The 14,896-nt window shown below is 38.7% G+C and overlaps 1 protein-coding gene across 8 annotated transcripts in view; it reads left to right on the plus strand.

Moving 5' to 3' along the window:
• The window catches only part of slc2a9l2 (solute carrier family 2 member 9, like 2), a 359,547-nt gene that overhangs the window by 263,849 nt on the left and 80,802 nt on the right, over window positions 1-14,896 (plus strand). For all 8 annotated transcript variants that reach the window (XM_048544948.2, XM_048544963.2, XM_048544954.2 and 5 more), the window contains one exon: window positions 2,073-2,148. In XM_048544948.2, coding sequence (XP_048400905.2) covers window positions 2,073-2,148 — 76 coding nt within the window. The remainder of the gene's footprint in view (window positions 1-2,072; window positions 2,149-14,896) is intronic.

Consider the following 14,896-nt stretch of genomic DNA (forward strand, 5'->3'; position numbering starts at 1 on the left):
TAGGTTGTCGATTACTACATGAGTACACTCCGTTAAGTCCTGGCCCTATTGAAATCTGTGGAGTGTAGCAACGCCTTCAGCCTTCTGACCATGATTCACCACTTTCACATTAAAGGTAATGCACAGTGATGCCATCCCACACAAGGTTCGCACCATCCGGCTGAAGCTGATTTGAGCAGGAGATTGTGAGATTCTGCGAGTGTCAGTGGCTGAGCCAGATGCAAAGAAAATCATCTTGATCGCCAAAGGCAATAGGTGCTCTACTTAACCTTGAGGCTTCCTCCAGGGCACTGGGTTTGGATACAAGAGCTGCAGCCTTTGGAGGCAAAGCTGCTGTGAGTGACCCATGCATTTGACCTGAGACTCTGTGTAGAGGGTAGCGTCTTCTTTATGGTGCTATCCTATGACCAGGTCTGCTGTTCCACTGAGTTGTATGTAGCTGTATCGAATGCTACAGCCGCTGCTTTCCTCGCAGTTGCTGTCACCCTGACTACTAGGCTGAAAGACACTGCAGCCCTTCCTCAATAGTCCATCCTCCTTCTGAATATATACATCTCCTGTCCCTGTATAAACTCACATGAGAAGAAAAGGTCAGCAGCATCATACAAATGCTTAAGTCTCCTTAATGAAATGGCAACAAGTTACTGATGCTGAAGACTATCTAAAAGGTTTGGCCCATGGGGTTGCTCCCTTGGTGCCATCTTTTAACTACAGGTGGCCTGTGGCTTGCATCCTTATACGACTGATTTGATATTGACTTCTAACCTCAATGACTTCCTTCCGTGAACTTGCTTTTTCTAACATAATTACCAACACAGCACGGCACCCAGGCAGCACTGGAAATAGGCACTGCAAATGTTTTAATGCTTTCAATAGCATTTTCAGTTGCTGGGTTTCTGATTTCACCACCAAACTGCCCAGGAAAGATGGAATGAGGCAAGCCTCCACTTAGATTCATAGAATCTCTACAGTGCAGTAGGAGGCAATTCATGAAGAGCATCCTATCCCAGAAGCTCATAATCCCACGTGGTTTTTTTTAACCCACCTAGCCTTCACACTACAGACAATTTCCCATAGCTAATCCATCCAACCTACACATCCCTGATGCTATGGGGCAATTTACCATGGTCAATCCATCTAACCTTCATGTCTTTGGGCTGTGGGAGGAAACTGGAGCAGCCAGAGGAACCCCACACTGATGCAGAGAGAAGGTGCAAATTTCACCTGACCACCCATGGCTGGAATCAAACCCAGGTCCCTGGTGCTATGAGGTAGCAGTGCTTACTACCATGCCACCCTATTTCTTTGCACTTCTTTACATTCTTACTGGCTTGTGCACTCTGACCAGGCTCGGAACATTTCCACACGGTATTCATGTACTGCCATCATAAACATATGATTCATGTCCCACTATAATAAAGCAGTTTCAGTGATTCACTGTGTATGATTGTTGTTACTACTTGTACACAGACAAAGAATTTCAAAATGCAATTGAAGTAATTATCTGTTAATCGATTCATAAATTGACATGGTAATTCAGGAGCCATGAATCAAGAGGAATGAACATTCATCCTTAAAGGTGCCAGAGCACAAAGGATGTTAAAATGGACATAATACTGTACCACAGAAGTCACTAGTGCGAAGAAGTGCATTTAGAAACAAGTTCAAAAGTGCCAATTTGTTTCAAAATTTTATTGGAGGCCTTTTAGCATTGTAAACTGCATAATAAAAGAACAAATATCTCATCTTTTCTCCATAGATGCTGTCTACAATGTAGCTACTTGATTGATTCATGGTTGTATCTTCTAATGATGCTAACCTCAATAAGATTCACCTTGACTTTTCTCAAAGTAATAAATATCAAGGTTTTCTTCCCAAACCAATATAGGCTTTAACTGGGGCAATTAGATTAAGACAATACTAATGTTAATTTTTCCAAGTGCCATTATTCACAATTTGAAGGTATTATTGCACTGTAATTCCTTTCTAAAGATTTAAAGAAAAGTTGTGGCTTAACAAGTGATTGATGTCCACTCCATTATCTTACGGGAAGTTATATATTTATTCCACAGGACACGGTATCCTGGATGCCATATGTGAGTGTGATCTGCATTCTTGCTGTAATAGCATCATTCTGCATTGGTCCAGGTAAAGTTTATTATTATAGAAGGAACCTTTTAGTAACACATAGCAACACTCACTGTATTAATAAGGCACAGTTATTCTGTGCTTTGCATGGTTTTTCATTATGTTTTGAAGCACAAAATGAAAATATTGCCTGAAACTTCCAGGTTTCTTTTCCAGGCAGGAATCAAAACCTCTCAAGAACTGATGTAGGAGGCTAAAAATGGCAATTATCACCAACGTAAAATGTTTCTGCTCCTTCACTGAAATTGGGTGTGCCACTGGGTGAACCCTGTGTTAACTCAGGGTGTACAGTTATGGAATTAAATCATACCCAATCTGTACAACAAAATGGTGCAACATTCCTTGGCACAGGCTTTCTCATGTCTCTTCAGATTGACATTTTGTGCAACATACCTCCAGTAAATTGCAAGCCTGGAGGTCCTGTGCACTGTAGAAATGTACATAGTGTTACTTTTAAATGCTTTGAATGGATAATATTTCCACCAATTCTTACAAAATATTTCAAAGTTAATTTAAAAGTCTCAAATCCCTGCACATCAGTATGAACTCTTACCCATTGACATCCCTAATTTCGAGAAAGAAAGCTTGATTTGGAGTAGGCACAAGGTGAAATATATGCAAAACATCATTTCGTAGACAGAAAGTTTAACATTACCAGAAAGATAAATCTTATAAAGATCATTTTCTGAGTATGACCTGATGGGAAAGGTGGAAAGGAACTCCTTCTTCTATACTTGAATAAATTATCTCTGACGTTTCCGTCAGTGATCCTATATCATATAAAATCTGGATGCTGGACACTTGCAAACAATTCTCCAACTACACGTCTCTGATAATTTTATACATGCATTCTTGATAAAAGTTGTGAAAGCAACTTTTGAAACGAACTGCAACTTTAAGCGTATTATTTAAGCTACATTACTTGCATGAATAATGGATGCATGCAGTGACACCCAACAAACTGGAGATGGTTCCAAAATCAGTCAGAGGAACGCAAATTTAACATCACATTTTTATCTCAGTGTCCTCCTTTTGTCACATTGCATGAGTAACATGTGTCTGCCCTTACAGACAAAGTATTAATTAACTCTGCCTCCACATACCATACAGTGGTACAAGTCTTAACATTATGTGACTTAGTTATGTGATTTAGTTATGTAACTTTCTCTATATTATATCAAAATAGACCTGTAAGTCCAATGATGTGACCCTATTGTGGACACAATCAAAGTATGAGTAAAATGTCCACATTTTAACCAAATTGTAAACTAACTTAAATGTCCAGATCAAAGAGGCTTTAACCTTTTATTGCTGTCTAAGTATGAATTAATTTAGGGATTACCAGTAATTGGTGAGACCACCAACCTAAAGCAGGAAGACCCCAGTGGTGTTGTGGGGAGAACGCTTTTGCAGCAAAAGAAATAATTGTTAGGTGTTGAAATGAATCATTTTCAGGTTGGCAAATGGTGCGTGCAACAGGGATAATGCTGGGACCTCGATGACATCATCATAGGAGGTGGGGCTCAAGACGTCATTAATGCTTTCAGATGCTTGTACAACATTTTCTTCCAAGCTTTTATTTTGCATTATGATAATTATGAACACAAGTGTATATCTCACACTACATTATCTTCCCCAAAGACTCTGACTTGGCAAATTAAGACAGTCTTAATGTTTCACTATTCTCGCAGAATATGTTCTCTTTTGAAAATTGGTCAGCTCTAGACTGAAGACAGTTGACTTTGATTCTGTTCCTAAACTCCGAAGTGTGAGTTCCAAAAGTCCCTTTAAATTGGAGGTCCTTTCATCTCTTGGATTTCCTTCATGGAGATGAATCTTCTGTTAAACCAGGCACTTTCCTTTTGCAATATCTTGAATCACTGAACCAGAAACTGTCTCCTTTTTGACACTATCAAGCCAGGTAACTCATTCTCAACTAGGTATTTAACCTGCTAACATTGTTTGCCTCATTTTAGTGGTGTTTTTCATGGAGTTATATGTTCACCTCCTTTAATCTGTTTAAATTAGTTGTCATTCCCAATATGCTGGTAAACCTGAAATGTGTAGACTCTTCATTTCATGTTGTTGCTCAACTTAGACAATTTAGCAAGAAGCTGCACTGAGCATGATAACAAAATGTCTGTGAAACAACAAACCAGCTCGGTGAGCCAACCCAGCTCAACGCCCACAACCTGAACTACAAATCTACTCCAAAACTTTAGGCACTTTCTCTTGAAGAGTATATATTGTGACATGTTCAGTCGTATTATTTGAGTGTTATTTTATGCTTGGTCTGATCTCTGTCATTGGTACTTGTTGTGATCCAAGGATAGCAAACCAAGCCAAATAAGTCTTGTTATCACTGGATTTGCAACACAGTGAAATTAAAATATTCAATGACCCTTAAAATTACCCAATTGTTCCTGACTAGACTTTAACAAAAAAAAACAGATCTTGGACACCAAATTTATAACTTTAAAAAAAAAACAACTTATTATTAATACAAAAACTTTAGCAGTATAAAAGCTAAACAACAAGGTAATTTAATTTATATCTATGATCTAAACTCAGGCTTTTTTTATCCTAAACCCCACTCACATACAGGTAGACCATCAAGAACATAGACGATCATAGACCATCAAGAACAGTTAAAGGGCAAACTAAAAAGAAAATTGTAATTTCTAGTTCACTTAAACAGTTTCAAATGATCATTGCCAAGCCTTCATGCAATCCTTATTGTTGTTCACACGTTCAGCTGTATCTCTAATTTTGAAATCAGCATTTCAGTAGTTCCAGAAATATTTGCTTATTCCTTACAGACTCAAATTATTTTCTCAGAACAGTCAACAATTCTTTAAAAGAATAGAAAACCAGACAAAGTAAAACACAATGGAGCCATTTTCCAAAAGAAAAAGATACTTCACCTGACAAAATCAGTTCCTCAGCTTATAAAGTCAGTATTCTCTCTGGTTGGCTACCCAGCAGCAGTCCTCCCTTGATTGATCAACTCAACATTTAACCAGCTGCCTGACCTAAGCATAGCAACACTCAGATGACAAATCACCCACATGATTTCTTAGATTAGTAATTCATTTGCATGATCTTCCAGTTGTCAGCAGCAAACATTTGCATTTACTTACTTGTCTCTAGATCATGCAGCTGTACAAAGTTCACTCCTAACTATAGGTGTGGGCCCCTACATGCTGATGCTTTCTCCTGGAAAGAAAAAAAAATTGGTTATTCTGGTTGAATTATGGTCTCCTCCATTTCTAATGTCTAATTTAAATCTCTCAGTGTTTATTCACCGAATTGTGTTGCACTTTGAGTTACATCAGTTAAAGACTTGTCAGTTAACTCAAGTTGACTATATAGTGATTGTAACAAGGTCAGCCAGGTGGACCTCATAGAATATGAGTTCCCTGATTGGGGCTGTTAATTGGTCCAAACAGGGAGCCGTGGCTGACTGATATGAACAGGATTGTCAGACATCCTGTCATCTGAGAGATGGCTTTGAGGGAGCTGGACTAGTGTCAAGGACTCTTCACATGTAAATAAAGGGTAACTTGCTGACAGGATACTGGCCTCTGGAGTTATTTCAGAATATGCTGCTGGTTTACTTCAGTTTCCACTGATTGTTTCTCATAAACCTTGTTGATTCTTGCAATCTTAGAACAAAAACAAACATAGAAAAGTACAGCACAGTACAGGCCCTTCAGCCCACGATGTTGTGCCGTGGATTAATCCTAATCCAAAAATAAAATAACCTAACCTAATTCCCCTCAATTCACTGCTGTCCATGTGCATGTCCAGCAGTCGCTTAAATGTCACTAATGACTCTGCTTCCATGACCACCACTGGTAAACTATTCCATGCGCTCATAACTCTCTGGGTGAAGAATCTCCCTCTGACATCTCTTCTATACCTTCCTCCTAACACCTTAAAACTATGACCCCTCGTGGCAGTCAGTCCTGCCCTGGGGAAAAGTCTCTGGCTATCGACTCTATCCATGCCTTTTGTTACCTTGTACACCTAAATGCACAGACCTCAGCTATTTACAATCAGAGTTAATGATTTCAACAGAGATGGAGAGTAATGCATCTAAGATTTCTGGTGATCCAAAGCTAGGTGAGAATGCAAGCTGTGAGATGGACACAAATAGGTTGTAAAGAGGTTGAGTAGGTAAACAGCAATTTGGTAGATGGTGGGTAGTGAGAGGTATTACCGTAAAAATCTAAAAAATTGTAATATACCATAAAATTTGTAAATGTTATTGTTCAGAGGAGCCTGGATATATCACCAAAGGCCCAGAATCAACAAGTGACTGCAGCAAAATGTGAGTGAGGATTGGACAAGGGCTCATTGGCTAGAGGGCACAGGTTTTAAAAGAAAGACCAAGGAGGTAACTCTCCTTATAATCTCCACTTCCCTTTATTATCAATCAGATCCACCCCAACTCCTGGGAGCTTTTTAATGTGGTGACTGTTTCCTCACTCCTCACTGCTTGAATAACAGTGGGAAGGGTGTCTAGCTGCTTGCTGCACCAGATTAATATTAAAAAATGAAGGGATTTCCATTTTACATCCTCTTAAATAATTAAATTCTGGGATCTATCCCAGAATATTGAGGGAGGCAAAAAAACAAATTGGAGCATTGACAGACATCTTTGCATCCCCTTTGGCCACATTTAAGGACCCAGAGGTTTGGAGCATAGCCAAAGTTGTCCCATTCTTTAAGAAAGGTAGCAGGGATAATCCAGGAAATTACAGGCCTGTGAGCTTCACATCAGTGGTAGGGAAATTATTGGAAAAGATTGTCAGGGACAAGATCTATATGTATTTAGAAACAAATGGACTTATTAGTGATAGACAAAATGATTGTTTGTGGGGAGGTTGTGCCTCTCTAACTTGATTGAGTTTTTTGAGGTGATGAAGATGATTGAGGTTGATGTTATCCACAGTAAAACCTTTGACATGGTACCTCATGGCAGTCTGGTACAAAAGGTGAAGTCATATAATATCTGGGTAAGCTGGCAAGATGGATGCAAAACTGGCTTAGTCACAGGGTAACTAGGAGACAGAGGGTAGTGGTAGAAGGATCGAAGATACCGAGAACTGCAGATTCTGGAGTCAGAGTCAACTAGTGTGGACCTGGAGGAACACAGCACGTCAGGCAGCATCAGAGAAGTAGAAAAGTTGATGTTTCTGGTCGGGAACCTTCTTCAGAGCAGTGGAAGGATGCTGTTCAGAATGGATGGTTCTGACTAACAGTATTCCGCAGAGATCAATGCTAGGACCTCTGCTGTTTGTGATCTGCATAAATGATTTGGAGGAAAATATAGCTGGCCTAATTAGTAAGTTTGCACATGATGCCAAGATTGGTGGAGTTGCAAACAGTGAGAAGGATTGTCAGAGGATACAACAGGATATAGGTCAGTTGGAGGCAAGGGCCAGCAAATGGCAGATGGAGATTAATCTGAACAAATGTGAGGTGACGCATTTTGGAAGGTCAAGTGCAGGTGAAAATTGTACAGTGAATGCAGAAAACCCTTAGGAGTATTGATATGTAGAGGGATCTGGGTGTCCAGGTCCACAGATCACTGAAGGTGGCGGTGCAGGTAGTTAAGGATGTAAAATAGGCCTGTGGCATGCTTGCCTTCATTGGAAGGGGCATTCAGTATAAGCATGGGTAAGTTATGCTGCAGCTTTATAGAAAGTTAACCCACTCTTGGAACATTGTGTACGGTTGTGGTCACCACACCACCAGATGGATGTGGATGATTTGGAGACAGAACAGAAAGGTTCACCAGGACGATGCCTGGTACAAGGGACTTTAGCTATGATGAAAGGTTGGATGGTCTGGGTTTGTCTTCACTGGACACAGGAGGTTGAGGGGCGACCTGATAGAAGTTATAAGATTGTGAATGGCATAGATAAAGTGGAAAGTATGAGGGTTTTTCCCAGGGCAGAGGGGTCAATTATGAGGGGACATGGGCTGAAGATGCAGGGGGAGAAGTTTAAAAGAGATATGCAAGGTGAGTTTTTCACACAAAGGGTGGTGAGTACCTGATACGTGCTGCCAGAGGAGTTGGTAGAGTAATGATAACGCAATAACAGCATTTCAAGAAATACCTGAATGAATACATGAATAAGAAGGGAATAGAGGGATACGGATCCTCTAAGTGAATGCAGTTTTAGTCTGGAAGAGCAAAATGTGTCAGCGCAGGCTTGGATGTTCAAAGGGCCTGTTCCTGTGTGCTGTACTATTCTTTGTTCTAAATGTCACCTACTTCCAAATTGCCTTAGGAGAAACCATTAAATTCCATCCATTAACTCTGCTTTCTTCAACACCAATAGAAGTATTTCCACTAGCAATTTTTATTCATCTTGAAGAATTGTATATTTTCCTTCCATTCCTCCTCACACTTTTGCCTCACCATCCTGCGACAGAAATACATTGTTCCATAGTTTGTTGTACTGAGAACTGATTTCTAAGGTATTAAATTTATCCTACAGAAGTAAATTGTGGTAATTGGACTGTGTGGTCAGTGTAAGAGTACTTTAGTTTAGAGCATGTATTTTTATTGTGAAAATCTGCAGCTGTCAGCATGAATAGGCAATCTGAAACCAGATCAATGCCAGTGGTGCTCCAGCAGCCACTTGTAGGTGTGTTAGTGTGACCTGGCAGGATTCTCCTGCATTTTTTTACTTTGTTAAACACCTAAGTGAGTGTTTTGTTATGTACTTTAGCTTGAGATGCAGGACTACTGTACCAACCATGTGACCTAATTAGTTTTTAATTATATTGAATGGTGAAGTGATACCTTGCTTATATATTTTTGTACTACTCATACACACACAAAATAAACTAGATTCTGAGTGCATTTAATTGGCCAGGTCGCCTTGATGGTTCTCTACATGCTTGACATTGTCAGGTTACAACTAGCAACCAGAGCTGCTTTTGATAATGTTCTCTAGTTGTTAAGTTCCCATTGTACGAAGGCGTTCAGTGCAGCTTGCATACTCTAGGTCAACAAAAGAACAATAACTTGGCTTTTAATTTTTCTTTTTAAAGTAAAACTCTGGTGGTTTAACTGAGAGATTTCATTTTATTGCCCCTGAGTGTCAAAGAATAATAAAAAAAATCAATTTGTTGAACAAATGTTTTCCATTGAAAAGGCTGTGTCAATATGCTGTGGCTTTTTAGACATGACTTCTAACAGACTATAATAAAGGTCTGAAGAGTAAAATTAATGTGATGCATGTTTCATGGACATGTTGCTGTCAACCTACATTATCCTTGAACCATTTATTGATCCTGATTTATCTGTTGAAGCAATTGACCCAACATTTAGCAAGGGTAGAACAGATTGATATATTAATGTAGGCAAAACCTTGGATAAAAAACACTCTTTAGTAAACAGTAGATACCATAGGAGTTTAGGTACCCTGGAGAGTTACGCACATCATCAATTTGCTCATATGGTATTCATGGCAAGAGAAGTTAAATGTAGCTTTTAAAATAAGCAATGGGTTTGCTCATTACATTGTATTTTGTAGCACTGCATGCATTGTAAACCACTTGAGTTCACCTGTGTAGTGAAGTGTGCATGCTTGCTAAGTGAATAATTCACTGTATCATTTACTGCTACTGAAATATTAGTTTATAATTTTCTGTCTAATATGCACTGATGGTTACGCAGTGTAAATAATGGTAAAATGTAAAAATTCATGGTAACGTTACAGTTTCATTCACTAAAACTTGGGAGGGAGAGCCATTCTTCCCCCTCAAAGTTATTTTTGCACATAGGTCTACAAATTTCTACCAATTTCCCAGTGTAACTATCTACAAGGGAATATATTCTCACATGAGCCTCATTTGTGATCAAGATCATGTCAGTATAATCTCCAAGCATTCCTTTTACCCATCTCACATCTTCCACAAATCTTCCAACCAACATTCTTTCTGCACCTGCCTGGTAAGAAACTCTTTCTCCATATCACAACTATATCTAGAAACTTTCAACTACTTAGCCTTTGAGCCTCTCTTCGTACTTTGTTTCTGCAGCCCTCAATCTGCTCAAACTTTCTTTAACCTCTATCGTTGACTTTGTCCCTAACAAAGCCTTTGCTTCCTCAGGTGCAACGGACACACACTTGAAATGTTCCTGGCACAAACTGATTTAGCTACTTACCACCTGATCTGGTTACTTCCAAACCATTCTTCCTTCATTCATTATCTTAAACTTTTCATAATCTTACAGTCCAAATCAATCTCAAAATGAGCTCCCAATCCTGAATCCTTTCCATCACAAAGATGTATGATATCACTTAATAATGTTAAATGGAATTGCATAGAATTTAATGTATAGAAACAGACTACTGTATTTAGCCTAACTAGTATTTGCATATGGTTTTGCTGTATCCTATTTCACCTAACTCAACCTGAAAATTTTGTTCTTGCCTCCCTCATTTACTAATATAACTTTCCCTTAAGGGTACCTGTGTTACCTTAACTATTCCAAAGTGACACATTCTAACTACTCTGAGTAAAGAAGTTTCACCTGAATTCTGTTGATATATCAGTGACTATTTCAGCACCTAATTGATTCATTCTACTGTTTAAATGCACATTCACATTTGCACTGCCTTCAAACTTGACTCTTTCAGTACTATCCTGAGTCCTCCCATCCTCCAATCTACATAAACATCAACTCATCCAAAATTCTAGCATTTTTCATTTTCCATAATAACTCCCACTTACCTCTCACCCCTGTCCTAACTAATTTGCATTGATTCCTTGTATCTTCTTGGCCTTGGTTTAAAGTCTTTGCTACTACTTCAAATCCTACCGAGATTCCAGTACTGGTGAATTTAACTTGAAGAAACTTAAACAAAGTATAAGATAAATCTCTGTCCAAAAACCATCTCTTATTCAATTCTTATTTACCTTCTCTACTTTCTTATTCTGTAAAGTTAATACAGAGATCTTAGAAATATGTAGATCAGACACAAACTATACAGTTGTCAGAGCATTCTGCATTTTACAAATTGCTTTGAGCAGTCACAAATATATAAAGTACAAAGAACAGTACAGCACAGGAACAGGCCCTTTGGTCCTCCATACCTGCGCTGATACATGTCTTTCCATATTAAAACTATCTTCACTCACATGGTCTGTATCCCTCTATTCCCTTCCTATTCAGGTTCTTTTTGAATGCTGCCATTGTGTCTGCTTCCACCACCTCCTCTGGTAACGCATTCCGGGCACTCACTACCCTTCATGTGAAAACGTTGCCTCACACATCTCTTTTAAAGATCCCACCCCTCACCTTGAACATATGTCCCCTAGCAATTGAAAAAGCCTCATACTTTCCACTCTATCCATGCCAGTCAATCTTATAAACTTCTATCAGGTCGCCCCCTCAACCTCCTGCATTCCATGAAAACAAACCCAGTCTATCCACCCTCTCTTCATAGCTAATGTGCCCCATACCAGGCAACATCCTGATAAACCTTTTCTGTACCCTCTCCAAAGTATCCACATCCTCCTGGTAGTGCGGTGACCAGAACTGTATGCAATGTGCTAACTATCCACATTCTGACAAAGCATTCCTTGAATTAGTATTATTTTAGGAAGCTGAAATCCCAGACTGGCTACTTGGAGCTTTGAAAAAGTTGAAACTAGAGGCAGAGAAAAAAATTCCACACATACTTGTGTGAGACATTTGTCATATAGAGCAATTCAGAATGACTGCTGGCTCTCTTGAGAAATTACTTCTTTTTCTTGCTTTATTGTGGATGTGGAGAGAACACTTCTTTCCAGCTCCTGCATTGTCTGTTCTACCAGACATACCTGGGGAAGAAGTAACAATGCATGACTCCTGTTTTTCTCACTCAACTCAACAGGGCTTCAGCCTGATTCCTTCACCGTTAATGACTTTACTCAATTAACAAGCACACTGACCTTTCACATTCCACTTCAACTGACCTAACACCACTCGATTGCAGCTCTCAGCTAATTATAAAGATGATTGAATTTTCCATTTCATTGTCTGGCCTCCTATTTGGGAACCATAGCTCAAATTTCAGCTCAAGTCCTAGATTTGACTTTTTTTCTTATCAAAGACCAAAATTAACCCTCAGGTGTTTGCTCAGTATATAATACAAGCACATCTTTACCAGAAATATAATGCAATAAACACTTCTTTAAAATGTTTTGCAAAAGATAACAGATCGTACAGAAAGGAGAGACTGAAGTGTTACAGTATGATGTTTTATGTATTCAGCCTTTGCAGAAGCAGACACAAAGTCTAGTGTAACTCCATTCCGAGTTGTGTAAAATGGCATGCTTGAGAACACCATCTTCCTCTGCACTCTACTTCGTAATTTAACCCAGTGTTTCGAGGCATAGTTTAAAGGACCAGTTATCTGATCAGAGACAGTGTTCTTTCATGGCACATAACATGATAATTAATTTGGAACCACTGTCCAATATTAGTGAATTAGGAAAGGACAATTCCAATCTCAACTGTACTGCTAAGGAAGATGCCAATCAAACTTCTTGTTCTTGGAAAATATGCCCAATTTCAGAAGCCTAATAATCCCATTTCCATAACCATTCAGATGCAGAGCCTTCAGTCATTGCTGGCACAGTCTCCCACACAGACTGCTTGGTGCATAACTTAACCTAACACTTTGCTACATTTGTGCAAGATCAAATGGCTGACACACCCTCATACATATATATGCACTTTTGTTAATCATATCTGAACCTATGTTATGACACACTTCTGTGGCAGCTAAACTTGCACGGTGATAGTATCCTACTTGAGGCTACAAGAGCCTTCACCCCAATAAATACATGTCAATGACCAGATAAATCTGTCACTACTCAGGAAGGAAATATCTATTTACTAATTAGATTATGTACAGGAATAAATAATAAGGACATTTGTGGTGCACTGGTAGTGTCTCTACCTCTGTGACAGAGGCTTGGGTTCAAGACCCACCTGCTCCGGAGGTGTATAATGACATCTCTGAGCAGGTTGTTTAGAAAATATGAGCATTATTAGGCCTCGGCCTGCCAAACTGCCTTAAATTACTCAATTCTGTCTGAATTTAAGATCACCTTAACAATCTCCAATTAGGGTATCCATACGTTATTAACTGGATGAATTTATATATTCAACCAAACCATCAAGGAAATCAGATGTTAATAGCTTTTATTAAGTATAATACTCAATTATTATTACTCAGATTTAGATGTTGAGATGTAATAAGTTATTGCTGGAGTTATAAAACAATTCGAATAACAAATGGATAATTATTTAATAAATAACATTACAAAGATTACCAATGTAATTCAATGGATAACTACACTTTAGTTTGGTCTCTTATGACACAGTGGTAATGTACCTATCTCTGTCCAGGAGGCCCATGTTCAAGTCTAACTGCTGTTTAATAACATTTCTGAACAGGTCAATTAGAAAATATCTATGACTACAATTCAAGTGTGTAGTGGCACTGTGGTAGTGTCCCTGCCTCTGACCTAGAAAACCCAGATTCAACACCCAGAGACCTGTCACAGCATGTCTGAATGGGTTGATTAAAATAACTGCAATTCAAATAAACAGAAATAGTTCATTTGGGAGATTGTCAGACTGAGAAACTGAAGGTCCCTTTTTCAGTCTTGGGTTTCAGCAGAGATCTTCAGTTGATTCCATCTCAGTGTATGTTTTTATAAAAATAGTTCTTGTGGAACAATGGTAGTGTCCATACTCCTTTGCTAGGAGTCCTATACTCAAGTCCCATTTGCTCCAGAGGTGTGTCATAATATCTCTGAACTGGTTGATTTTAGATATCTATGATTGCAATACAGCATTAAATGGATTGTATTTTCTTAATTTATTGGTGATTAATGTAGTTGTGAGTGTACCCTATGCTGTTACCCAGTTGAGGCAGAGAGCTCCCAGTTCAGATTGGGAATTGGATTAAGTGGGTTTAAATTCAACAAGGATGCAGAGCTGCTGAGTGTCCTTCCTTGCCATACCCGCAAGTCACATAATAACATTTATACATTGACTAAAAGCCACAACACTGTAGCTTAAACTTACACAGTACTTGGAAATATAATATTGTGGATAACAGACTGGAATACGAATAGTTATTAAACAAGATAATAAAATGTGAGGCTGGATGAACACAGCAGGCCAAGCAGCATCTCAGGAGCACAAAAGCTGACGTTTCGGGCCTAGACCCCCGAAACGTCAGCTTTTGTGCTCCTGAGATGCTGCTTGGCCTGCTGTGTTCATCCAGCCTCACATTTTATTATCTTGGAATTCTCCAGCATCTGCAGTTCCCATTATCTCTAGTTATTAAACAAAGTTGTTTCACACACAAATAGCAGAAAATAGCATTAATCATTCAGTAATGAAATAATTAGACGGTTCTTCTGATCTTGTTGTCAACAAATTGTTTGTGAAGTGCTGTGAGATTTCTCAAGGATGAAATGAATTGCAATAAAATATTAAAATTCTTGAAACAGAGGACACGGGAAACGTATTTAAAATATTAGATCAGGAACATATGCCCACAATTAACTAATTAATCAAGATTGTTTTTAAAAACTCATTAAAACATTTCTAAAGTGTTGACCGTTATTGTTAACCACAGTAATACATTATAACACAATGTTTCATCTATTCCCCAGAAAACACTTTTATATGAAGTCAACTAAGTTACAAGGTCAT

Source organism: Stegostoma tigrinum, chromosome 1, assembly GCF_030684315.1.
Source record: "Stegostoma tigrinum isolate sSteTig4 chromosome 1, sSteTig4.hap1, whole genome shotgun sequence".
Taxonomy (NCBI): domain Eukaryota; kingdom Metazoa; phylum Chordata; class Chondrichthyes; order Orectolobiformes; family Stegostomatidae; genus Stegostoma; species Stegostoma tigrinum.